The sequence below is a fragment of the Salmo salar genome, chromosome ssa14 (assembly GCF_905237065.1).
Source record: "Salmo salar chromosome ssa14, Ssal_v3.1, whole genome shotgun sequence".
NCBI classification, from domain to species: Eukaryota; Metazoa; Chordata; class Actinopteri; order Salmoniformes; family Salmonidae; genus Salmo; species Salmo salar.
In genome coordinates this window covers 47,741,147-47,768,537 of record NC_059455.1, presented here as the reverse complement: position 1 = coordinate 47,768,537, position 27,391 = coordinate 47,741,147, and the positions used below count along the sequence as shown (strand labels likewise).

Here is a 27,391-nt window from a genome sequence, read left to right as displayed (position 1 = left end):
CTCTGTGCTGTTTCTTGTCACCACCATCTATCCAGAGTTGGCAGCATAAGTGACAATTACAGTGTCCTGGAAAGCCTGTAAATGTTTGCTAGTCACATCATGCAATTCTGGTCTGTTTAAACATCACACAGAGGAGGAGGAGGAGGAGGAGCAGGATAGATGGGCGATGAGGGGCAAGCCATGCCCGTGTGGTAGTGAGATATTCCATTATGGATGGGTATCTAGTTCAACAGGCTATCTAGAATAATGTGAAATGGGAGCGTGAGGGGTGGGTGGAGGTTTAGGGGAGGGGTGGAGGTTTGGGAGAGGGGTGGGTGGAGTTTTATGGGGAGGGGTGGAGGTTTAGGGGGAGGGGTGGGTGGAGGTTTAGGGGAGGGGTGGAGGTTTAGGGGAGAGGGAGGGGCGGGTGGAGTTTTATGGGGAGGGGTGGAGGTTTAGGGGGAGGGGCGGGTGGAGGTTTAGGGGGAGGGGTGGAGGTTTAGGGGGAGGGGTGGGTGGAGTTTTAGGGGGAGGGGCGGGTGGAGGTTTAGGGGGAGGGGTGGCTGGGTGGAGGTTTAGGGGGAGGGGTGGCTGGGTGGAGGAATAGAGGGAGGGGTGGGTGGACAGGACATTCCAAACACTGAAACTGTCCAGACATAAAGAAAAGCAGTCTGGGTAGTGAAAGTTGGGGGCACCAATTCATAGATCAGCTGACATCACATACTGACATCTCACCCAAGATGGAACCTCTATAGACTGTAAATCAGCAGTCTACTGTAATGTGTGGGGTATCAAATCAAGAAAGATAAACAAATTGTAAGTTAAAATGTTAAAATGATTAACCCATAGATTCATGGCACCCATTCCGAAACCTCTGGGCATATTTTTACATGCAAGTCAGATTACATTTGGCTTGGCTAGCTAGCAAGCTCGCTAATACGATGTGAATAATGCAGTAACATCAGATCAACAGCATCAGTTTTTAAGCCCCCTGCCCGAGCTGCAAGAGGTAAGTGGACTGCGCTTTGCTGAGGCTCGCTTTGTAAGGGGCTTTTCTGGACCACTGCTGAGATGTAGTGGTTTTACTAGGGCTTTTACAGTCCCACGAAGCATCACCAAGGTGGGTGCAACATTTCAGTAGTGGGCGATCCAGCCTACCTACGGAGGAGGAGGAGGAGGAGGAGGAGGAGCTGTAAACATCGATGACGATGAGGTGCCCGATGAAGAGCTCCGTGACTTGTCTGTCAGATGTTTCTACCTCCTTCCTTACAAGATACTAACCTTCTGAACTGTCTATCATCTAAAGTTGTGGAAGACCATCACCCAAGAACTGTGGGAAGTGAAGACCATATAGTGACCAGCAGAAGGAAACACAGTTTCTCCACTCTACCTTGGTTACCACTAAGCCCAATAAGTCTCCACTCTACCCTGGTTACCACTAAGCCCAATAAGTCTCCACTCTACCCTGGTAACCACTAAGCCCAATAAGTCTCCACTCTACCCTGGTTACCACTGAGCCCAATAAGTCTCCACTCTACCCTGGTTACCACTAAACCCAATAAGTCTCCACTCTACCCTGGTTACCACTAAGCCCAATAAGTCTCCACTCTACCCTGGTTACCACTGAGCCCAATAAGTCTCCACTCTACCCTGGTTACCACTAAGCCCAATAAGTCTCCACTCTACACTGGTTACCACTAAGCCCAATAAGTCTCCACCATACCCTGGTTACCACTAAGCCCAATAAGTCTCCACTCTACCCTGGTTACCACTGAGCCCAAAAAGTCTCCACTCTACCCTGGTTACCACTAAGCCCAATAAGTCTCCACTCTACCCTGGTTACCACTAAGCCCAATAAGTCTCCACTCTACCCTGGTTACCACTAAGCCCAATAAGTCTCCACTCTACCCTGGTTACCACTGAGCCCAATAAGTCTCCACTCTACCCTGGTTACCACTAAGCCCAATAAGTCTCCACTCTACCCTGGTTACCACTGAGCCCAATAAGTCTCCACTCTACCCTGGTTACCACTAAGACCAATAAGTCTCCACTCTACCCTGGTTGCCACTGAGCCCAATAAGTCTCCACTCTACCCTGGCTTAGTGGTTACCAGGGTAGAGTGGAGAAACTGTGTTTCCCTACTGCTGGTCACTATATGGTCTTCCCTCCTACGTTATAGAGAGAGCATCGCCTCACGGGCTACAGTACTACCTATACGCAGCAGCATATTCTCTTATGGGACAACAGTGCCTCATACCGTTTGTGTTGAGAGTCTATGAATCATTTAAAAATATTCTGATACCAAATAGGGAAAATACCCCCCAAAAAATAGGCAAAAGGGGTGAACTGGTAAAGAACGCTAAACGCACATCGGGGATGTCACGGTGACTTAGCTTATTATTGACATGTGTCAATAGTTTGGAAGAGAGCAGTTAAAATGTATAAACATATTATTAGCCATAACGATTAGATCTTTTTTTTATATATATATCAATTGATAACACGTTTCAAAACCAGCATATAGTTCCACTTAATAATTCATGTGTGGAAGGTTATATCCTACATCAGTCTCGGTTTTAAACCAACGAGCACCTATGGCTGCTGTACAGTCAGCCAAACTCTCTAAACTCACGCGTAAAAGTCGTTGCTTCCCTATTACGCGGTTCCATTGAAGATAGCTGGGATAGCCATATCAATACTCTGACGTTACCTATCACAACAACCCAAAACGTGCAACTCTCCAGTGGCTACACGATTTTATAACCAAGGTGTGAGAATGCTACCTCGACCATATATGGAATCCTTCTCCCGATAGCTGTGTCCACACACACCTAGCGGACCACAGGGGCAAACAAAGCCTATTTGTCTGGCTAAACCCTTTAAAACATTCGCCGGAGAGCGTCCTGTGCGCACTTTTAGTTGCCGTAGTGTACCACCACAACTGCATGACACGTACAGAATCGCGGGCGAGACGCTATTTTGGGGGAATCACGCTGCGATCTGTGAGACGAGACGACAGCACCTGGATGAATGGCGCTGGGGTTTACCGCGGACGGGATGGAAAAGGCTTGGAAGTAGCCTACCTGGTGGATTTCAAATCGCTATTTAGATTAAGGATAACGGAAATGGGTGGCATTGGCATTATTTGGATCATTCTTATATTTGATCATTGATACGCATGTGGTGACACATAAGTTATGCGTTTTAGGCAATGTCATGATATTAGTTAGCTCAATTTTTCTTTCAGTTGGCTGTCTACCTCAGAAGCACAGCGCAGTGATTGTGGAAGTGGCCCTATAGATGCGCTCTCATCACTTGATAAGTCAAACCTGGGGGCAAGGATGCCCCTGTCTGTCCCCAAGAAACACCAGGGAGGGTTTGCCATGTGAACGGTTCAAGAAACGCGTTCTCCAACGACAGTTCCTTACCTGCTTTGACATTGACGGCTTGCAGAAGGAAAGTGATAGTGACGATGGTGGTTAGAGTGGGGTCCCACAGACAGCTTTTCGTTTTCCACCTTGTGGACCATCTTTTCATCTCCATTGTCACTCACTCAGCTACTCAAAGCTCCTAAAAAAAAAACGGGCGACTTTTCAGTACAAAATGTAGGTCCTTTTCCTTCCACAAATACAGAAAAAGAACGGTGTGTTGGTAATTTCAGTTACTACAACAAAGCCATAAGTGCAAAACGGTAGAGTTTTTTTTCTTTACAGCCAAACTGGGCCCTCCTGCTCCTCTCTCCCTTAGCCCCAGCCCTTAGACTGAAGGTGTTTGGGCTTTTAGGAAAAAAAACGAAGACCATTCGATTCCCGGAGAGCCAGGCGTGGGAGGGGAGGGGAGGGGAGGGGGGGGGGGGGGGATACGGCAGCAGGAAACTGACAGTTGGAAAATGTTCCGTTTAGCGAATCACGGGCTGGAAAGTTGTCTTCGGTCCCGCCCATCAACTGTCAGTCAAGACTGGCCAGAGGTCCTTGGTTACAGCAGGCGTTAGGGAGTCGCATCATTTATTCTTCAGATATCATATTGTCATATGGAGATAGACAGAGGGAGAGACGGGGAGACACTGATGCGTAACAACGCTACAATAACGCAATGGGCTCAACTTCCCCTGGTGTTATTGGGGTTTCTTTATAATCTAATTAAATCAAATACATTTTTTTTGACGGCAATCTAAGTAAATAGCCTAACTAAAAAATACATGATTTAACCAAACTATAAAATAGTCTAAATGAATTACTTGAATCATAATAGTTTTATTAGTCATCACCTGATTGTAGATAAGGGATGAAGCTCTAGTTAAAATGTATAGCTGGAGGGTTTTTGGCTGCTAATGTATTTTAAACCTGACGGGTGGAGCATCACCACTTATTCCAGAAATGGCTTGAATCCATGAGAAATTAGAAAACACATGAAAAGGCTAAATACCCAACAAGATGCCCAAACTGTGATACGAAAAGCTTTATTAGTCAAAATGAAATGTTTTCCAGATTGTAAAAGATTTCTATCAAAGCCACCTTCTTTTCAAAGAAAGAAACTTTGGGAAGCAAGCTGAGTAGAAAGCTGAAAATAGTTATTGCAAAAAGAGAATTGGATCAGAGAGTGGAAACAGGTGGTAGTTATAGAACACTGGAACAGAGAGTGGAGACAGGTGGTAGTTATAGAACACTGGAACAGAGAGTGGAGACAGGAACAGAGACTGGAGACAGGTGGTAGTTATAGAACACTGGAACAGAGAGTGGAGACAGGTGGTAGTTATAGAACACTGGAACAGAGAGTGGAGACAGATGGCAGTTATAGAACACTGGAACAGAGAGTGGAGACAGGTGGTAGTTATAGAACACTGGAACAGAGAGTGGAGACAAGTGGTAGTTATATAACACTGGAACAGAGAGTGGAGACAGGTGGTAGTTATAGAACACTGGAACAGAGAGTGGAGACAGATGGTAGTTATAGAACACTGGAACAGAGAGTGGAGACAGGTGGTAGTTATAGAACACTAGAACAGAGAGTGGAGACAGGTGGTAGTTATAGAACACAGGAACAGAGAGTGGAGACAGGTGGTAGTTATAGAACACTGGAACAGAGATTGGAGACAGGTGGTAGTTATAGAACACTGGAACAGAGAGTGGAGACAGGTGGTAGTTATAGAACACTGGAAGAGAGAGTGGAGACTGGAACAGAGAGTGGAGACAGGTGGTAGTTCTAGAACACTGGAACAGAGAGTGGAGACAGGTGGTAGTTATAGAACACTGGAACAGAGAGTGGAGACAGGTGGTAGTTATAGAACACTAGAACAGAGAGTGGAGACAGGTGGTAGTTATAGAACACAGGAACAGAGAGTGGAGACAGGTGGTAGTTATAGAACACTGGAACAGAGAGTGGAGACAGGTGGTAGTTATGGAACACTGGAACAGAGATTGGAGACAGGTGGTAGTTATAGAACACTGGAACAGAGAGTGGAGACAGGTTGTAGTCATAGAACACTGGAACAGAGAGTGGAGACAGGTGGTTGTTATAGAACACTGGATCAGAGAGTGGAGACAGGTGGTAGTTATGAAACACTGGAACAGAGAGTGGAGACAGATGGTAGTTATAGAACACTGGAACAGAGAGTGGAGACAGGTGGTAGTTATGGAACACTGGAACAGAGAGTGGAGACAGGTGGTAGTTATAGAACACTGGAACAGAGAGTGGAGACAGGAACAGAGAGTGGAGACAGGTGGTAGTTATAGAACACTGGAACAGAGAGTGGAGACAGGTGGTAGTTATAGAACACTGGAACAGAGAGTGGAGACAGATGGCAGTTATAGAACACTGGAACAGAGAGTGGAGACAGGTGGTAGTTATAGAACACTGGAACAGAGAGTGGAGACAGGTGGTAGTTATAGACCACTAGAACAGAGAGTGGAGACAGGTGGTAGTTATAGAACACAGGAACAGAGAGTGGAGACAGGTGGTAGTTATAGAACACTGGAACAGAGAGTGGAGACAGGTGGTAGTTATAGAACACTGGAACAGAGAGTGGAGACAGGTGGTAGTTATAGAACACTGGAACAGAGAGTGGAGACAGGTGGTAGTTATAGAACACTGGAACAGAGAGTGGAGACAGGAACAGAGAGTGGAGACAGGTGGTAGTTATAGAACACTGGAACAGAGAGTGGAGACAGGTGGTAGTTATAGAACACTGGAACAGAGAGTGGAGACAGGTGGTAGTTATAGAACACTAGAACAGAGAGTGGAGACAGGTGGTAGTTATAGAACACAGGAACAGAGAGTGGAGACAGGTGGTAGTTATAGAACACTGGAACAGAGAGTGGAGACAGGTGGTAGTTATGGAACACTGGAACAGAGAGTGGAGACAGGTGGTAGTTATAGAACACTGGAACAGAGAGTGGAGACAGGTGGTAGTTATAGAACACTGGAACAGAGAGTGGAGACAGGTGGTAGTTATAGAACACTGGAACAGAGAGTGGAGACAGGCGGTAGTTATAGAACACTGGATCAGAGAGTGGAGACAGGTGGTAGTTATGAAACACTGGAACAGAGAGTGGAGACAGATGGTAGTTATAGAACACTGGAACAGAGAGTGGAGACAGGTGGTAGTTATAGAACACTGGAACAGAGAGTGGAGACAGGTGGTAGTTATAGAACACTGGAACAGAGAGTGGAGACAGGAACAGAGAGTGGAGACAGGTGGTAGTTATAGAACACTGGAACAGAGAGTGGAGCCAGGTGGTAGTTATAGATCACTGGAACAGAGAGTGGAGACAGGAACAGAGAGTGGAAACAGGTGGTAGTTATAGAACACTGGAACAGAGATTGGAGACAGGTGGTAGTTATAGAACACTGGAACAGAGAGTGGAGACAGGTGGTAGTTATAGAACACTGGAACAGAGAGTGGAGACAGGAACAGAGAGTGGAGACAAGTGGTAGTTATAGAACACTGGAACAGAGAGTGGAGAACGGTGGTAGTTATAGAACACTGGAACAGAGAGTGGAGACAGATGGCAGTTATAGAACACTGGAACAGAGAGTGGAGACAGGTGGTAGTTATAGAACACTGGAACAGAGAGTGGAGACAGGTGGTAGTTATAGAACACTGGAACAGAGAGTGGAGACAGGTGGTAGTTATAGAACACTGGAACTGAGAGTGGAGACATATGGTAGTTATAGAACACTGGAACAGAGAGTGGAGACAGGTGGTAGTTATAGAACACTAGAAGAGAGTGGAGACAGGTGGTAGTTATAGAAACCAGGAACAGAGAGTGGAGACAGGTGGTAGTTATAGAACACTGGAACAGAGAGTGGAGACAGGTGGTAGTTATGGAACACTGGAACAGAGAGTGGAGACAGGTGGTAGTTATAGAACACTGGAACAGAGAGTGGAGACAGGTGGTAGTTATAGAACACTGGAACAGAGAGTGGAGACAGGAACAGAGAGTGGAGACAGGTGGTAGTTATGGAACACTGGAACAGAGAGTGGAGAAAGGAACAGAGTGGAGACAGGTGGTAGTTATAGAACACTGGAACAGAGAGTGGAGACAGGTGGTAGTTATAGAACACTGGAACAGAGAGTGGAGACAGGAACAGAGAGTGGAGACAGGTGGTAGTTATGGAACACTGGAACAGAGAGTGGAGAAAGGAACAGAGAGTGGAGACAGGTGGTAGTTATAGAACACTGGAACAGAGAGTGGAGACAGGTGGTAGTTATAGAACACTGGAACAGAGAGTGGAGACAGGTGGTAGTTATAGAACACTAGAACAGAGAGTGGAGACAGGTGGTAGTTATAGAACACAGGAACAGAGAGTGGAGACAGGTGGTAGTTATAGAACACTGGAACAGAGAGTGGAGACAGGTGGTAGTTATGGAACACTGGAACAGAGAGTGGAGACAGGTGGTAGTTATAGAACACTGGAACAGAGAGTGGAGACAGGTGGTAGTTATAGAACACTGGAACAGAGAGTGGAGACAGGTGGTAGTTATAGAACACTGGAACAGAGAGTGGAGACAGGTGGTAGTTATAGAACACTGGATCAGAGAGTGGAGACAGGTGGTAGTTATGAAACACTGGAACAGCGAGTGGAGACAGATGGTAGTTATAGAACACTGGAACAGAGAGTGGAGACAGGTGGTAGTTATAGAACACTGGAACAGAGAGTGGAGACAGGTGGTAGTTATAGAACACTGGAACAGAGAGTGGAGACAGGAACAGAGAGTGGAGACAGGTGGTAGTTATAGAACACTGGAACAGAGAGTGGAGCCAGGTGGTAGTTATAGATCACTGGAACAGAGAGTGGAGACAGGAACAGAGAGTGGAAACAGGTGGTAGTTATAGAACACTGGAACAGAGATTGGAGACAGGTGGTAGTTATAGAACACTGGAACAGAGAGTGGAGACAGGTGGTAGTTATAGAACACTGGAACAGAGAGTGGAGACAGGAACAGAGAGTGGAGACAGGTGGTAGTTATAGAACACTGGAACAGAGAGTGGAGAACGGTGGTAGTTATAGAACACTGGAACAGAGAGTGGAGACAGATGGCAGTTATAGAACACTGGAACAGAGAGTGGAGACAGGTGGTAGTTATAGAACACTGGAACAGAGAGTGGAGACAGGTGGTAGTTATAGAACACTGGAACAGAGAGTGGAGACAGGTGGTAGTTATAGAACACTGGAACAGAGAGTGGAGACAGGTGGTAGTTATAGAACACTGGAACAGAGAGTGGAGACAGATGGCAGTTATAGAACACTGGAACAGAGAGTGGAGACAGGTGGTAGTTATAGAACACTGGAACAGAGAGTGGAGACAGGTGGTAGTTATAGAACACTGGAACAGAGAGTGGAGACAGGTGGTAGTTATAGAACACTGGAACAGAGAGTGGAGACATGTGGTAGTTATAGAACACTGGAACAGAGAGTGGAGACAGGTGGTAGTTATAGAACACTAGAACAGAGAGTGGAGACAGATGGCAGTTATAGAACACTGGAACAGAGAGTGGAGACAGGTGGTAGTTATAGAACACTGGAACAGAGAGTGGAGACAGGTGGTAGTTATAGAACACTGGAACAGAGAGTGGAGACAGGTGGTAGTTATAGAACACTGGAACTGAGAGTGGAGACATATGGTAGTTATAGAACACTGGAACAGAGAGTGGAGACAGGTGGTAGTTATAGAACACTGGAACAGAGAGTGGAGACAGGTGGTAGTTATAGAACACTGGAACAGAGAGTGGAGACAGGTGGTAGTTATAGAACACTGGAACAGAGAGTGGAGACAGGTGGTAGTTATAGAACACTGGAACAGAGAGTGTAGACAGGAACAGAGAGTGGAGACAGGTGGTAGTTATAGAACACTGGAACAGAGAGTGGAGACAGGTGGTAGTTATAGAACACTGGAACAGAGAGTGGAGACAGGAACAGAGAGTGGAGACAGGTGGTAGTTATGGAACACTGGAACAGAGAGTGGAGAAAGGAACAGAGAGTGGAGACAGGTGGTAGTTATAGAACACTGGAACAGAGAGTGGAGACAGGTGGTAGTTATAGAACACTGGAACAGAGAGTGGAGACAGGTGGTAGTTATAGAACACTAGAACAGAAAGTGGAGACAGGTCGTAGTTATAGAACACAGGAACAGAGAGTGGAGACAGGTGGTAGTTATAGAACACTGGAACAGAGAGTGGAGACAGGTGGTAGTTATGGAACACTGGAACAGAGAGTGGAGACAGGTGGTAGTTATAGAACACTGGAACAGAGAGTGGAGACAGGTGGTAGTTATAGAACACTGGAACAGAGAGTGGAGACAGGTGGTAGTTATAGAACACTGGAACAGAGAGTGGAGACAGGTGGTAGTTATAGAACACTGGATCAGAGAGTGGAGACAGGTGGTAGTTATGAAACACTGGAACAGAGAGTGGAGACAGATGGTAGTTATAGAACACTGGAACAGAGAGTGGAGACAGGTGGTAGTTATAGAACACTGGAACAGAGAGTGGAGACAGGTGGTAGTTATAGAACACTGGAACAGAGAGTGGAGACAGGAACAGAGAGTGGAGACAGGTGGTAGTTATAGAACACTGGAACAGAGAGTGGAGCCAGGTGGTAGTTATAGATCACTGGAACAGAGAGTGGAGACAGGAACAGAGAGTGGAAACAGGTGGTAGTTATAGAACACTGGAACAGAGATTGGAGACAGGTGGTAGTTATAGAACACTGGAACAGAGAGTGGAGACAGGTGGTAGTTATAGAACACTGGAACAGAGAGTGGAGACAGGAACAGAGAGTGGAGACAGGTGGTAGTTATAGAACACTGGAACAGAGAGTGGAGAACGGTGGTAGTTATAGAACACTGGAACAGAGAGTGGAGACAGGTGGCAGTTATAGAACACTGGAACAGAGAGTGGAGACAGGTGGTAGTTATAGAACACTGGAACAGAGAGTGGAGACAGGTGGTAGTTATAGAACACTGGAACAGAGAGTGGAGACAGGTGGTAGTTATAGAACACTGGAACAGAGAGTGGAGACAGGTGGTAGTTATAGAACACTGGAACAGAGAGTGGAGACAGGTGGCAGTTATAGAACACTGGAACAGAGAGTGGAGACAGGTGGTAGTTATAGAACACTGGAACAGAGAGTGGAGACAGGTGGTAGTTATAGAACACTGGAACAGAGAGTGGAGACAGGTGGTAGTTATAGAACACTGGAACTGAGAGTGGAGACATATGGTAGTTATAGAACACTGGAACAGAGAGTGGAGACAGGTGGTAGTTATAGAACACTGGAAGAGAGTGGAGACAGATGGCAGTTATAGAACACTGGAACAGAGAGTGGAGACAGGTGGTAGTTATAGAACACTGGAACAGAGAGTGGAGACAGGTGGTAGTTATAGAACACTGGAACAGAGAGTGGAGACAGGTGGTAGTTATAGAACACTGGAACTGAGAGTGGAGACATATGGTAGTTATAGAACACTGGAACAGAGAGTGGAGACAGGTGGTAGTTATAGAACACTGGAACAGAGAATGGAGACAGGTGGTAGTTATAGAACACTGGAACAGAGAGTGGAGACAGGTGGTAGTTATAGAACACTGGAACAGAGAGTGGAGACAGGTGGTAGTTATAGAACACTGGAACAGAGAGTGTAGACAGGAACAGAGAGTGGAGACAGGTGGTAGTTATAGAACACTGGAACAGAGAGTGGAGACAGGTGGTAGTTATAGAACACTGGAACAGAGAGTGGAGACAGATGGCAGTTATAGAACACTGGAACAGAGAGTGGAGACAGGTGGTAGTTATAGAACACTGGAACTGAGAGTGGAGACATATGGTAGTTATAGAACACTGGAACAGAGAGTGGAGACAGGTGGTAGTTATAGAACACTGGAACAGAGAGTGGAGACAGATGGCAGTTATAGAACACTGGAACAGAGAGTGGAGACAGGTGGTAGTTATAGAACACTGGAACAGAGAGTGGAGACAGGTGGTAGTTATAGAACACTGGAACAGAGAGTGGAGACAGGTGGTAGTTATAGAACACTGGAACAGAGAGCGGAGACAGGTGGTAGTTATAGAACACTGGAACAGAGAGTGGAGACAGGTGGTAGTTATAGAACACTGGAACAGAGAGTGGAGACAGGTGGTAGTTATAGAACACTGGAACTGAGAGTGGAGACATATGGTAGTTATAGAACACTGGAACAGAGAGTGGAGACAGGTGGTAGTTATAGAACACTAGAAGAGAGTGGAGACAGGTGGTAGTTATAGAACACAGGAACAGAGAGTGGAGACAGGTGGTAGTTATAGAACACTGGAACAGAGAGTGGAGACAGGTGGTAGTTATGGAACACTGGAACAGAGAGTGGAGACAGGTGGTAGTTATAGAACACTGGAACAGAGAGTGGAGACAGGTGGTAGTTATGGAACACTGGAACAGAGAGTGGAGACAGGTGGTAGTTATAGAACACTGGAACAGAGAGTGGAGACATGTGGTAGTTATAGAACACTGGAACAGAGAGTGGAGACAGGTGGTAGTTATAGAACACTGGAACAGAGAGTGGAGACAGGTGGTAGTTATAGAACACAGGAACAGAGAGTGGAGACAGGTGGTAGTTATAGAACACTGGAACAGAGAGTGGAGACAGGTGGTAGTTATGGAACACTGGAACAGAGAGTGGAGACAGGTGGTAGTTATAGAACACTGGAACAGAGAGTGGAGACAGGTGGTAGTTATAGAACACTGGATCAGAGAGTGGAGACAGGTGGTAGTTATGAAACACTGGAACAGAGAGTGGAGACAGATGGTAGTTATAGAACACTGGAACAGAGAGTGGAGACAGGTGGTAGTTATAGAACACTGGAACAGAGAGTGGAGACAGGTGGTAGTTATAGAACACTGGAACAGAGAGTGGAGACAGGAACAGAGAGTGGAGACAGGTGGTAGTTATAGAACACTGGAACAGAGAGTGGAGCCAGGTGGTAGTTATAGATCACTGGAACAGAGAGTGGAGACAGGAACAGAGAGTGGAAACAGGTGGTAGTTATAGAACACTGGAACAGAGATTGGAGACAGGTGGTAGTTATAGAACACTGGAACAGAGAGTGGAGACAGGTGGTAGTTATAGAACACTGGAACAGAGAGTGGAGACAGGAACAGAGAGTGGAGACAGGTGGTAGTTATAGAACACTGGAACAGAGAGTGGAGACCGGTGGTAGTTATAGAACACTGGAACAGAGAGTGGAGACAGGTGGCAGTTATAGAACACTGGAACAGAGAGTGGAGACAGGTGGTAGTTATAGAACACTGGAACAGAGAGTGGAGACAGGTGGTAGTTATAGAACACTGGAACAGAGAGTGGAGACAGGTGGTAGTTATAGAACACTGGAACAGAGAGTGGAGACAGGTGGTAGTTATAGAACACTGGAACAGAGAGTGGAGACAGATGGCAGTTATAGAACACTGGAACAGAGAGTGGAGACAGGTGGTAGTTATAGAACACTGGAACAGAGAGTGGAGACAGGTGGTAGTTATAGAACACTGGAACAGAGAGTGGAGACAGGTGGTAGTTATAGAACACTGGAACTGAGAGTGGAGACATATGGTAGTTATAGAACACTGGAACAGAGAGTGGAGACAGGTGGTAGTTATAGAACACTAGAAGAGAGTGGAGACAGATGGCAGTTATAGAACACTGGAACAGAGAGTGGAGACAGGTGGTAGTTATAGAACACTGGAACAGAGAGTGGAGACAGGTGGTAGTTATAGAACACTGGAACAGAGAGTGGAGACAGGTGGTAGTTATAGAACACTGGAACTGAGAGTGGAGACATATGGTAGTTATAGAACACTGGAACAGAGAGTGGAGACAGGTGGTAGTTATAGAACACTGGAACAGAGAGTGGAGACAGGTGGTAGTTATAGAACACTGGAACAGAGAGTGGAGACAGGTGGTAGTTATAGAACACTGGAACAGAGAGTGGAGACAGGTGGTAGTTATAGAACACTGGAACAGAGAGTGTAGACAGGAACAGAGAGTGGAGACAGGTGGTAGTTATAGAACACTGGAACAGAGAGTGGAGACAGGTGGTAGTTATAGAACACTGGAACAGAGAGTGGAGACAGATGGCAGTTATAGAACACTGGAACAGAGAGTGGAGACAGGTGGTAGTTATAGAACACTGGAACTGAGAGTGGAGACATATGGTAGTTATAGAACACTAGAACAGAGAGTGGAGACAGGTGGTAGTTATAGAACACTAGAAGAGAGTGGAGACAGATGGCAGTTATAGAACACTGGAACAGAGAGTGGAGACAGGTGGTAGTTATAGAACACTGGAACAGAGAATGGAGACAGGTGGTAGTTATAGAACACTGGAACAGAGAGTGGAGACAGGTGGTAGTTATAGAACACTGGAACAGAGAGCGGAGACAGGTGGTAGTTATAGAACACTGGAACAGAGAGTGGAGACAGGTGGTAGTTATAGAACACTGGAACAGAGAGTGGAGACAGGTGGTAGTTATAGAACACTGGAACTGAGAGTGGAGACATATGGTAGTTATAGAACACTGGAACAGAGAGTGGAGACAGGTGGTAGTTATAGAACACTAGAAGAGAGTGGAGACAGGTGGTAGTTATAGAAACCAGGAACAGAGAGTGGAGACAGGTGGTAGTTATAGAACACTGGAACAGAGAGTGGAGACAGGTGGTAGTTATGGAACACTGGAACAGAGAGTGGAGACAGGTGGTAGTTATAGAACACTGGAACAGAGAGTGGAGACAGGTGGTAGTTATAGAACACTGGAACAGAGAGTGGAGACAGGAACAGAGAGTGGAGACAGGTGGTAGTTATGGAACACTGGAACAGAGAGTGGAGAAAGGAACAGAGTGGAGACAGGTGGTAGTTATAGAACACTGGAACAGAGAGTGGAGACAGGTGGTAGTTAGAGAACACTGGAACAGAGAGTGGAGACAGGAACAGAGAGTGAAGACAGGTGGTAGTTATGGAACACTGGAACAGAGAGTGGAGAAAGGAACAGAGAGTGGAGACAGGTGGTAGTTATAGAACACTGGAACAGAGAGTGGAGACAGGTGGTAGTTATAGAACACTGGAACAGAGAGTGGAGACAGGTGGTAGTTATAGAACACTAGAACAGAGAGTGGAGACAGGTCGTAGTTATAGAACACAGGAACAGAGAGTGGAGACAGGTGGTAGTTATAGAACACTGGAACAGAGAGTGGAGACAGGTGGTAGTTATGGAACACTGGAACAGAGAGTGGAGACAGGTGGTAGTTATAGAACACTGGAACAGAGAGTGGAGACAGGTGGTAGTTATAGAACACTGGAACAGAGAGTGGAGACAGGTGGTAGTTATAGAACACTGGAACAGAGAGTGGAGACAGGTGGTAGTTATAGAACACTGGATCAGAGAGTGGAGACAGGTGGTAGTTATGAAACACTGGAACAGAGAGTGGAGACAGATGGTAGTTATAGAACACTGGAACAGAGAGTGGAGACAGGTGGTAGTTATAGAACACTGGAACAGAGAGTGGAGACAGGTGGTAGTTATAGAACACTGGAACAGAGAGTGGAGACAGGAACAGAGAGTGGAGACAGGTGGTAGTTATAGAACACTGGAACAGAGAGTGGAGCCAGGTGGTAGTTATAGATCACTGGAACAGAGAGTGGAGACAGGAACAGAGAGTGGAAACAGGTGGTAGTTATAGAACACTGGAACAGAGATTGGAGACAGGTGGTAGTTATAGAACACTGGAACAGAGAGTGGAGACAGGTGGTAGTTATAGAACACTGGAACAGAGAGTGGAGACAGGAACAGAGAGTGGAGACAGGTGGTAGTTATAGAACACTGGAACAGAGAGTGGAGAACGGTGGTAGTTATAGAACACTGGAACAGAGAGTGGAGACAGATGGCAGTTATAGAACACTGGAACAGAGAGTGGAGACAGGTGGTAGTTATAGAACACTGGAACAGAGAGTGGAGACAGGTGGTAGTTATAGAACACTGGAACAGAGAGTGGAGACAGGTGGTAGTTATAGAACACTGGAACAGAGAGTGGAGACAGGTGGTAGTTATAGAACACTGGAACAGAGAGTGGAGACAGGTGGCAGTTATAGAACACTGGAACAGAGAGTGGAGACAGGTGGTAGTTATAGAACACTGGAACAGAGAGTGGAGACAGGTGGTAGTTATAGAACACTGGAACAGAGAGTGGAGACAGGTGGTAGTTATAGAACACTGGAACTGAGAGTGGAGACATATGGTAGTTATAGAACACTGGAACAGAGAGTGGAGACAGGTGGTAGTTATAGAACACTAGAAGAGAGTGGAGACAGATGGCAGTTATAGAACACTGGAACAGAGAGTGGAGACAGGTGGTAGTTATAGAACACTGGAACAGAGAGTGGAGACAGGTGGTAGTTATAGAACACTGGAACAGAGAGTGGAGACAGGTGGTAGTTATAGAACACTGGAACTGAGAGTGGAGACATATGGTAGTTATAGAACACTGGAACAGAGAGTGGAGACAGGTGGTAGTTATAGAACACTGGAACAGAGAGTGGAGACAGGTGGTAGTTATAGAACACTGGAACAGAGAGTGGAGACAGGTGGTAGTTATAGAACACTGGAACAGAGAGTGGAGACAGGTGGTAGTTATAGAACACTGGAACAGAGAGTGTAGACAGGAACAGAGAGTGGAGACAGGTGGTAGTTATAGAACACTGGAACAGAGAGTGGAGACAGGTGGTAGTTATAGAACACTGGAACAGAGAGTGGAGACAGATGGCAGTTATAGAACACTGGAACAGAGAGTGGAGACAGGTGGTAGTTATAGAACACTGGAACTGAGAGTGGAGACATATGGTAGTTATAGAACACTAGAACAGAGAGTGGAGACAGGTGGTAGTTATAGAACACTAGAAGAGAGTGGAGACAGATGGCAGTTATAGAACACTGGAACAGAGAGTGGAGACAGGTGGTAGTTGTAGAACACTGGAACAGAGAGTGGAGACAGGTGGTAGTTATAGAACACTGGAACAGAGAGTCGAGACAGGTGGTAGTTATAGAACACTGGAACTGAGAGTGGAGACATATGGTAGTTATAGAACACTGGAACAGAGAGTGGAGACAGGTGGTAGTTATAGAACACTAGAAGAGAGTGGAGACAGGTGGTAGTTATAGAACACAGGAACAGAGAGTGGAGACAGGTGGTAGTTATAGAACACTGGAACAGAGAGTGGAGACAGGTGGTAGTTATGGAACATTTACATTTACATTTAAGTCATTTAGCAGACGCTCTTATCCAGAGCGACTTACAAATTGGTGCATTCACCTTATAATATCCAGTGGAACAACCACATTACAATAGTGCATCTAAATCTTTTAAGGGGGGGGGTTAGAAGGATTACTTTATCCTATCCCAGGTATTCCTTAAAGAGGTGGGGTTTCAGGTGTCTCCGGAAGGTGGTGATTGACTCTGCTGTCCTGGCGTCGTGAGGGAGCTTGTTCCACCATTGGGGTGCCAGAGCAGCGAACAGTTTTGACTGGGCTGAGCGGGAACTGTGCTTCCTCAGAGGTAGGGAGGCGAGCAGGCCAGAGGTGGATGAACGGAGTGCCCTTGTTTGGGTGTAGGGCCTGATCAGAGCATGAAGGTACGGAGGTGCCGTTCCCCTCACAGCTCCGTAGGCAAGCACCATGGTCTTGTAGCGGATGCGAGCTTCGACTGGAAGCCAGTGGAGAGAGCGGAGGAGCGGGGTGACGTGAGATAACTTGGGAAGGTTGAACACCAGACGGGCTGCGGCGTTCTGGATGAGTTGTAGGGGTTTAATGGCACAGGCAGGGAGCCCAGCCACCAGCGAGTTGCAATAATCCAGACGGGAGATGACAAGTGCCTGGATTAGGACCTGCGCCGCTTCCTGTGTGAGGCAGGGTCGTACTCTGCGAATGTTGTAGAGCATGAACCTACAGGATCGGGTCACCGCCTTGATGTTGGTGGAGAACGACAGGGTGTTGTCCAGGGTCACGCCAAGGCTCTTAGCACTCTGGGAGGAGGACACAAGGGAGTTGTCAACCGTGATGGCGAGATCATGGAACGGGCAGTCCTTCCCCGGGAGGAAGAGCAGCTCCGTCTTGCCGAGGTTCAGCTTGAGGTGGTGATCCGTCATCCACACTGATATGTCTGCCAGACATGCAGAGATGCGATTCGCCACCTGGTTGTCAGAAGGGGGAAAGGAGAAGATTAATTGTGTGTCATCTGCATAGCAATGATATGAGAGACCATGTGAGGATATGACAGAGCCAAGTGACTTGGTGTATAGCGAGAATAGGAGTGGGCCAAGAACAGAGCCCTGGGGGACACCAGTGGTGAGAGCACGTGGTGCGGAGACAGATTCTCGCCACGCCACCTGGTAGGAGCGACCTGTCAGGTAGGACGCTATCCAAGCGTGGGCGGCGCCGGAGATGCCCAGCTCGGAGAGGGTGGAGAGGAGGATCTGATGGTTCACGGTATCAAAGGCAGCAGATAGGTCTAGAAGGATGAGAGCAGAGGAGAGAGAGTTAGCTTTAGCAGTGCGGAGAGCCTCCGTGACACAGAGAAGAAGCAGTCTCAGTTGAATGCCCAGTCTTGAAACCTGACTGATTAGGATCAAGAAGGTCATTCTGAGAGAGATAGCAAGAGAGCTGGCCAAGGACGGCGCGTTCAAGAGTTTTGGAGAGAAAGGAAAGAAGGGATACTGGTCTGTAGTTGTTGACATCGGAGGGATCGAGTGTAGGTTTTTTCAGAAGGGGTGCAACTCTTGCTCTCTTGAAGACGGAAGGGACGTAGCCAGCGGTCAAGGATGAGTTGATGAGCGAGGTGAGGTAGGGGAGAAGGTCTCCGGAAATGGTCTGGAGAAGAGAGGAGGGGATAGGGTCAAGTGGGCAGGTTGTTGGGCGGCCGGCCGTCACAAGACGCGAGATTTCATCTGGAGAGAGAGGGGAGAAAGAGGTCAAAGCACAGGGTAGGGCAGTGTGAGAAGGACCAGCAGTGTCGTTTGACTTAGCAAAAGAGGATCGGATGTCGTCAACCTTCTTTTCAAAATGGTTGATGAAGTCATCCGCAGAGAGGGAGGAGGGGGGGGGAGGGGGAGGAGGATTCAGGAGGGAGGAGAAGGTAGCAAAGAGCTTCCTAGGGTTAGAGGCAGATGCTTGGAGTTTAGAGTGGTAGAAAGTGGCTTTAGCAGCAGAGACAGAAGAGGAAAATGTAGAGAGGAGGGAGTGAAAGGATGCCAGGTCCGCAGGGAGGTGAGTTTTCCTCCATTTCCGCTCGGCTGCCCGGAGCCCTGTTCTGTGAGCTCGCAGTGAGAACACTGGAACAGAGAGTGGAGACAGGTGGTAGTTATAGAACACTGGAACAGAGAGCGGAGACAGGTGGTAGTTATAGAACACTGGAACAGAGAGTGGAGAAAGGAACAGAGAGTGGAGACAGGTGGTAGTTATAGAACACTGGAACAGAGAGTGGAGACAGGTGGTAGTTATAGAACACTGGAACAGAGAGTGGAGACAGGAACAGAGAGTGGAGACAGGTGGTAGTTATAGAACACTGGAACAGAGAGTGGAGACAGGTGGTAGTTATAGAACACTGGAACAGAGAGTGGAGACAGGTGGTAGTTATAGAATACTGGAACAGAGAGTGGAGACAGGTGGTAGTTATAGAACACTGGAACAGAGAGTGGAGACAGGTGGTAGTTATAGAACACTAACAGAGAGTGGAGACAGGTGGTAGTTATAGAACACTGGAACAGAGAGTGGAGACAGGTGGTAGTTATAGAACACTGGAACAGAGAGTGGAGACAGGTGGTAGTTATAGAACACTGGAACAGAGAGTGGAGACAGGTGGTAGTTATAGAACACTGGAACAGAGAGTGGAGACAGGTGGTAGTTATAGAACACTGGAACAGAGAGTGGAGACAGGTGGTAGTTATAGAACACTGGAACAGAGAGTGGAGACAGGTGGTAGTTATAGAACACTGGAACAGAGAGTGGAGACAGGTGGTAGTTATAGAACACTGGAACAGAGAGTGGAGACAGGTGGTAGTTATAGAACACTGGAACAGAGAGTGGAGACAGGTGGTAGTTATAGAACACTGGAACAGAGAGTGGAGACAGGTGGTAGTTATAGAACACTGGAACAGAGAGTGGAGACAGGAACAGAGAGTGGAGACAGGTGGTAGTTATAGAACACTAGAAGAGAGTGGAGACAGGTGGTAGTTATAGAACACTGGAACAGAGAGTGGAGACAGGAACAGAGAGTGGAGACAGGTGGTAGTTATAGAACACTGGAACAGAGAGTGGAGACAGGTGGTAGTTATAGAACACTGGAACAGAGAGTGGAGACAGGTGGTAGTTATAGAACACTGGAACAGAGAGTGGAGACAGGAACAGAGAGTGGAGACAGGTGGTAGTTATGGAACACTGGAACAGAGAGTGGAGAAGAGGACAGGTGGTAGTTATAGAACACTGGAACAGAGAGTGGAGACAGGTGGTAGTTATAGAACACTGGAACAGAGAGTGGAGACAGGTGGTAGTTATAGAACACTGGAACAGAGAGTGGAGACAGGTGGTAGTTATAGAACACTGGAACAGAGAGTGGAGACAGGTGGTAGTTATAGAACACTGGAACAGAGAGTGGAGACAGGTGGTAGTTATAGAACACTGGAACAGAGAGTGGAGACAGGAACAGAGAGTGGAGACAGGTGGTAGTTATAGAACACTGGAACAGAGAGTGGAGACAGGTGGTAGTTATAGAACACTGGAACAGAGAGTGGAGACAGGTGGTAGTTATAGAACACTGGAACAGAGAGTGGAGACAGGTGGTAGTTATAGAACACTGGAACAGAGAGTGGAGACAGGTGGTAGTTATAGAACACTGGAACAGAGAGTGGAGACAGGAACAGAGAGTGGAGACAGGTGGTAGTTATAGAACACTGGAACAGAGAGTGGAGACAGGTGGTAGTTATAGAACACTGGAACAGAGAGTGGAGACAGGAACAGAGAGTGGAGACAGGTGGTAGTTATAGAACACTGGAACAGAGAGTGGAGACAGGTGGTAGTTATAGAACACTGGAACAGAGAGTGGAGACAGGTGGTAGTTATAGAACACTGGAACAGAGAGTGGAGACAGGAACAGAGAGTGGAGACAGGTGGTAGTTATAGAACACTGGAACAGAGAGTGGAGACAGGTGGTAGTTATAGAACACTGGAACAGAGAGTGGAGACAGGTGGTAGTTATAGAACACTGGAACAGAGAGTGGAGACAGGTGGTAGTTATAGAACACTGGAACAGAGAGTGGAGACAGGTGGTAGTTATAGAACACTGGAACAGAGAGTGGAGACAGGTGGTAGTTATAGAACACTGGAACAGAGAGTGGAGACAGGTGGTAGTTATAGAACACTGGAACAGAGAGTGGAGACAGGAACAGAGAGTGGAGACAGGTGGTAGTTATAGAACACTGGAACAGAGAGTGGAGACAGGTGGTAGTTATAGAACACTGGAACAGAGAGTGGAGACAGGTGGTAGTTATAGAACACTGGAACAGAGAGTGGAGACAGGTGGTAGTTATAGAACACTGGAACAGAGAGTGGAGACAGGTGGTAGTTATAGAACACTGGAACAGAGAGTGGAGACAGGTGGTAGTTATAGAACACTGGAACAGAGAGTGGAGACAGGTGGTAGTTATAGAACACTGGAACAGAGAGTGGAGACAGGTGGTAGTTATAGAACACTGGAACAGAGAGTGGAGACAGGTGGTAGTTATAGAACACTGGATCAGAGAGTGGAGACAGGTGGTAGTTATGAAACACTGGAACAGCGAGTGGAGACAGATGGTAGTTATAGAACACTGGAACAGAGAGTGGAGACAGGTGGTAGTTATAGAACACTGGAACAGAGAGTGGAGACAGGTGGTAGTTATAGAACACTGGAACAGAGAGTGGAGACAGGAACAGAGAGTGGAGACAGGTGGTAGTTATAGAACACTGGAACAGAGAGTGGAGCCAGGTGGGAGTTATAGATCACTGGAACAGAGAGTGGAGACAGGAACAGAGAGTGGAAACAGGTGGTAGTTATAGAACACTGGAACAGAGATTGGAGACAGGTGGTAGTTATAGAACACTGGAACAGAGAGTGGAGACTGGTGGTAGTTATAGAACACTGGAACAGAGAGTGGAAACAGGAACAGAGAGTGGAGACAGGTGGTAGTTATAGAACACTGGAACAGAGAGTGGAGAACGGTGGTAGTTATAGAACACTGGAACAGAGAGTGGAGACAGGTGGTAGTTATAGAACACTGGAACAGAGAGTGGAGACAGGTGGTAGTTATAGAACACTGGAACAGAGAGTGGAGACAGGTGGTAGTTATAGAACACTGGAACAGAGAGTGGAGACAGGTGGTAGTTATAGAACACTGGAACAGAGAGTGGAGACAGGTGGTAGTTATAGAACACTGGAACAGAGAGTGGAGACAGGAACAGAGAGTGGAGACAGGTGGTAGTTATAGAACACTGGAACAGAGAGTGGAGACAGGTGGTAGTTATAGAACACTGGAACAGAGAGTGGAGACAGGAACAGAGAGTGGAGACAGGTGGTAGTTATAGAACACTGGAACAGAGAGTGGAGACAGGTGGTAGTTATAGAACACTGGAACAGAGAGTGGAGACAGGTGGTAGTTATAGAACACTGGAACAGAGAGTGGAGACAGGTGGTAGTTATAGAACACTGGAACAGAGAGTGGAGACAGGTGGTAGTTATAGAACACTGGAACAGAGAGTGGAGACAGGTGGTAGTTATAGAACACTGGAACAGAGAGTGGAGACAGGTGGTAGTTATAGAACACTGGAACAGAGAGTGGAGACAGGTGGTAGTTATAGAACACTGGAACAGAGAGTGGAGACAGGTGGTAGTTATAGAACACTGGAACAGAGAGTGGAGACAGGTGGTAGTTATAGAACACTGGAACAGAGAGTGGAGACAGGTGGTAGTTATAGAACACTGGAACAGAGAGTGGAGACAGGAACAGAGAGTGGAGACAGGTGGTAGTTATAGAACACTGGAACAGAGAGTGGAGACAGGTGGTAGTTATAGAACACTGGAACAGAGAGTGGAGACAGGTGGTAGTTATAGAACACTGGAACAGAGAGTGGAGACAGGTGGTAGTTATAGAACACTGGAACAGAGAGTGGAGACAGGTGGTAGTTATAGAACACTGGAACAGAGAGATGTAGAACACTGGAACAGAGAGTGGAGACAGGTGGTAGTTATAGAACACTGGAACAGAGAGTGGAGACAGGAACAGAGAGTGGAGACAGGTGGTAGTTATAGAACACTGGAACAGAGAGTGGAGACAGGTGGTAGTTATAGAACACTGGAACAGAGAGTGGAGACAGGTGGTAGTTATAGAACACTGGAACAGAGAGTGGAGACAGGTGGTAGTTATAGAACACTGGAACAGAGAGTGGAGACAGGTGGTAGTTATAGAACACTGGAACAGAGAGTGGAGACAGGTGGTAGTTATAGAACACTGGAACAGAGAGTGGAGACAGGTGGTAGTTATAGAACACTGGAACAGAGAGTGGAGACAGGTGGTAGTTATAGAACACTGGAACAGAGAGTGGAGACAGGTGGTAGTTATAGAACACTGGAACAGAGAGTGGAGACAGGTGGTAGTTATAGAACACTGGAACAGAGAGTGGAGACAGGAACAGAGAGTGGAGACAGGTGGTAGTTATAGAACACTGGAACAGAGAGTGGAGACAGGTGGTAGTTATAGAACACTGGAACAGAGAGTGGAGACAGGTGGTAGTTATAGAACACTGGAACAGAGAGTGGAGACAGGTGGTAGTTATAGAACACTGGAACAGAGAGTGGAGACAGGTGGTAGTTATAGAACACTGGAACAGAGAGTGGAGACAGGTGGTAGTTATAGAACACTGGAACAGAGAGTGGAGACAGGTGGTAGTTATAGAACACTGGAACAGAGAGTGGAGACAGGTGGTAGTTATAGAACACTGGAACAGAGAGTGGAGACAGGTGGTAGTTATAGAACACTGGAACAGAGAGTGGAGACAGGTGGTAGTTATAGAACACTGGAACAGAGAGTGGAGACAGGTGGTAGTTATAGAACACTGGAACAGAGAGTGGAGACAGGTGGTAGTTATAGAACACTGGAACAGAGAGTGGAGACAGGAACAGAGAGTGGAGACAGGTGGTAGTTATGGAACACTGGAACAGAGAGTGGAGACAGGAACAGAGAGTGGAGACAGGTGGTAGTTATAGAACACTGGAACAGAGAGTGGAGACAGGTGGTAGTTATAGAACACTGGAACAGAGAGTGGAGACAGGTGGTAGTTATAGAACACTGGAACAGAGAGTGGAGACAGGTGGTAGTTATAGAACACTGGAACAGAGAGTGGAGACAGGAACAGAGAGTGGAGACAGGTGGTAGTTATAGAACACTGGAACAGAGAGTGGAGACAGGTGGTAGTTATAGAACACTGGAACAGAGAGTGGAGACAGGTGGTAGTTATAGAACACTGGAACAGAGAGTGGAGACAGGTGGTAGTTATAGAACACTGGAACAGAGAGTGGAGACAGGTGGTAGTTATAGAACACTGGAACAGAGAGTGGAGACAGGTGGTAGTTATAGAACACTGGAACAGAGAGTGGAGACAGGAACAGAGAGTGGAGACAGGTGGTAGTTATAGAACACTGGAACAGAGAGTGGAGACAGGAACAGAGAGTGGAGACAGGTGGTAGTTATAGAACACTGGAACAGAGAGTGGAGACAGGTGGTAGTTATAGAACACTGGAACAGAGAGTGGAGACAGGTGGTAGTTATAGAACACTGGAACAGAGAGTGGAGACAGGTGGTAGTTATAGAACACTGGAACAGAGAGTGGAGACAGGTGGTAGTTATAGAACACTGGAACAGAGAGTGGAGACAGGTGGTAGTTATAGAACACTGGAACAGAGAGTGGAGACAGGTGGTAGTTATAGAACACTGGAACAGAGAGTGGAGACAGATGGTAGTTATAGAACACTGGAACAGAGAGTGGAGACAGGTGGTAGTTATAGAACACTGGAACAGAGAGTGGAGACAGGTGGTAGTTATAGAACACTGGAACAGAGAGTGGAGACAGGAACAGAGAGTGGAGACAGGTGGTAGTTATGGAACACTGGAACAGAGAGTGGAGAAAGGAACAGAGAGTGGAGACAGGTGGTAGTTATAGAACACTGGAACAGAGAGTGGAGACAGGTGGTAGTTATAGAACACTGGAACAGAGAGTGGAGACAGGAACAGAGAGTGGAGACAGGTGGTAGTTATAGAACACTGGAACAGAGAGTGGAGACAGGTGGTAGTTATAGAACACTGGAACAGAGAGTGGAGACAGGTGGTAGTTATAGAACACTGGAACAGAGAGTGGAGACAGGTGGTAGTTATAGAACACTGGAACAGAGAGTGGAGACAGGTGGTAGTTATAGAACACTGGAACAGAGAGTGGAGACAGGTGGTAGTTATAGAACACTGGAACAGAGAGTGGAGACAGGTGGTAGTTATAGAACACTGGAACAGAGAGTGGAGACAGGTGGTAGTTATAGAACACTGGAACAGAGAGTGGAGACAGGTGGTAGTTATAGAACACTGGAACAGAGAGTGGAGACAGGTGGTAGTTATAGAACACTGGAACAGAGAGTGGAGACAGGTGGTAGTTATAGAACACTGGAACAGAGAGTGGAGACAAGTGGTAGTTATAGAACACTGGAACAGAGAGTGGAGACAGGTGGTAGTTATAGAACACTGGAACAGAGAGTGGAGACAGATGGTAGTTATAGAACACTGGAACAGAGAGTGGAGACAGGTGGTAGTTATAGAACACTGGAACAGAGAGTGGAGACAGGTGGTAGTTATAGAACACTGGAACAGAGAGTGGAGACAGGAACAGAGAGTGGAGACAGGTGGTAGTTATAGAACACTGGAACAGAGAGTGGAGACAGGTGGTAGTTATAGAACACTGGAACAGAGAGTGGAGACAGGAACAGAGAGTGGAGACAGGTGGTAGTTATAGAACACTGGAACAGAGAGTGGAGACAGGTGGTAGTTATAGAACACTGGAACAGAGAGTGGAGACAGGTGGTAGTTATAGAACACTGGAACAGAGAGTGGAGACAGGAACAGAGAGTGGAGACAGGTGGTAGTTATAGAACACTGGAACAGAGAGTGGAGACAGGTGGTAGTTATAGAACACTGGAACAGAGAGTGGAGACAGATGGCAGTTATAGAACACTGGAACAGAGAGTGGAGACAGGTGGTAGTTATAGAACACTGGAACAGAGAGTGGAGACAGGTGGTAGTTATAGAACACTGGAACAGAGAGTGGAGACAGGTGGTAGTTATAGAACACTGGAACAGAGAGTGGAGACAGGTGGTAGTTATAGAACACTGGAACAGAGAGTGGAGACAGGAACAGAGAGTGGAGACAGGTGGTAGTTATAGAACACTGGAACAGAGAGTGGAGACAGGTGGTAGTTATAGAACACTGGAACAGAGAGTGGAGACAGGTGGTAGTTATAGAACACTGGAACAGAGAGTGGAGACAGGTGGTAGTTATAGAACACTGGAACAGAGAGTGGAGACAGGAACAGAGAGTGGAGACAGGTGGTAGTTATTGAACACTGGAACAGAGAGTGGAGAAAGGAACAGAGAGTGGAGACAGGTGGTAGTTATAGAACACTGGAACAGAGAGTGGAGACAGGTGGTAGTTATAGAACACTGGAACAGAGAGTGGAGACAGGAACAGAGAGTGGAGACAGGTGGTAGTTATAGAACACTGGAACAGAGAGTGGAGACAGGTGGTAGTTATAGAACACTGGAACAGAGAGTGGAGACAGGTGGTAGTTATAGAACACTGGAACAGAGAGTGGAGACAGGTGGTAGTTATAGAACACTGGAACAGAGAGTGGAGACAGGTGGTAGTTATAGAACACTGGAACAGAGAGTGGAGACAGGTGGTAGTTATAGAACACTGGAACAGAGAGTGGAGACAGGTGGTAGTTATAGAACACTGGAACAGAGAGTGGAGACAGGTGGTAGTTATAGAACACTGGAACAGAGAGTGGAGACAGGTGGTAGTTATAGAACACTGGAACAGAGAGTGGAGACAGGTGGTAGTTATAGAACACTGGAACAGAGAGTGGAGACAGGTGGTAGTTATAGAACACTGGAACAGAGAGTGGAGACAAGTGGTAGTTATAGAACACTGGATCAGAGAGTGGAGACAGGTGGTAGTTATAGAACACTGGAACAGAGAGTGGAGACAGATGGTAGTTATAGAACACTGGAACAGAGAGTGGAGACAGGTGGTAGTTATAGAACACTGGAACAGAGAGTGGAGACAGGTGGTAGTTATAGAACACTGGAACAGAGAGTGGAGACAGGAACAGAGAGTGGAGACAGGTGGTAGTTATAGAACACTGGAACAGAGAGTGGAGCCAGGTGGTAGTTATAGATCACTGGAACAGAGAGTGGAGACAGGAACAGAGAGTGGAAACAGGTGGTAGTTATAGAACACTGGAACAGAGATTGGAGACAGGTGGTAGTTATAGAACACTGGAACAGAGAGTGGAGACAGGTGGTAGTTATAGAACACTGGAACAGAGAGTGGAGACAGGAACAGAGAGTGGAGACAGGTGGTAGTTATAGAACACTGGAACAGAGAGTGGAGACAGGTGGTAGTTATAGAACACTGGAACAGAGAGTGGAGACAGATGGTAGTTATAGAACACTGGAACAGAGAGTGGAGACAGGTGGTAGTTATAGAACACTGGAACAGAGAGTGGAGACAGGTGGTAGTTATAGAACACTGGAA

The 27,391-nt window shown here is 46.8% G+C and overlaps 1 protein-coding gene across 2 annotated transcripts in view; it reads right to left on the bottom strand.

Annotated features, from left to right (window-relative positions):
* LOC106569492 (collagen alpha-1(XI) chain) overlaps nt 1-3,757 on the bottom strand; it is a 177,051-nt gene extending 173,294 nt beyond the window's left edge. For both annotated transcript variants that reach the window (XR_006758848.1, XM_045694502.1), the window contains exon 1: nt 3,408-3,757. Coding sequence is in view for 1 of the 2 variants with exons in the window: in XM_045694502.1 (XP_045550458.1) it covers nt 3,408-3,522 (115 nt within the window). In the remaining variant the exon portion in view is untranslated. The remainder of the gene's footprint in view (nt 1-3,407) is intronic.
* Between the last annotated feature and the right edge of the window lie 23,634 nt (nt 3,758-27,391).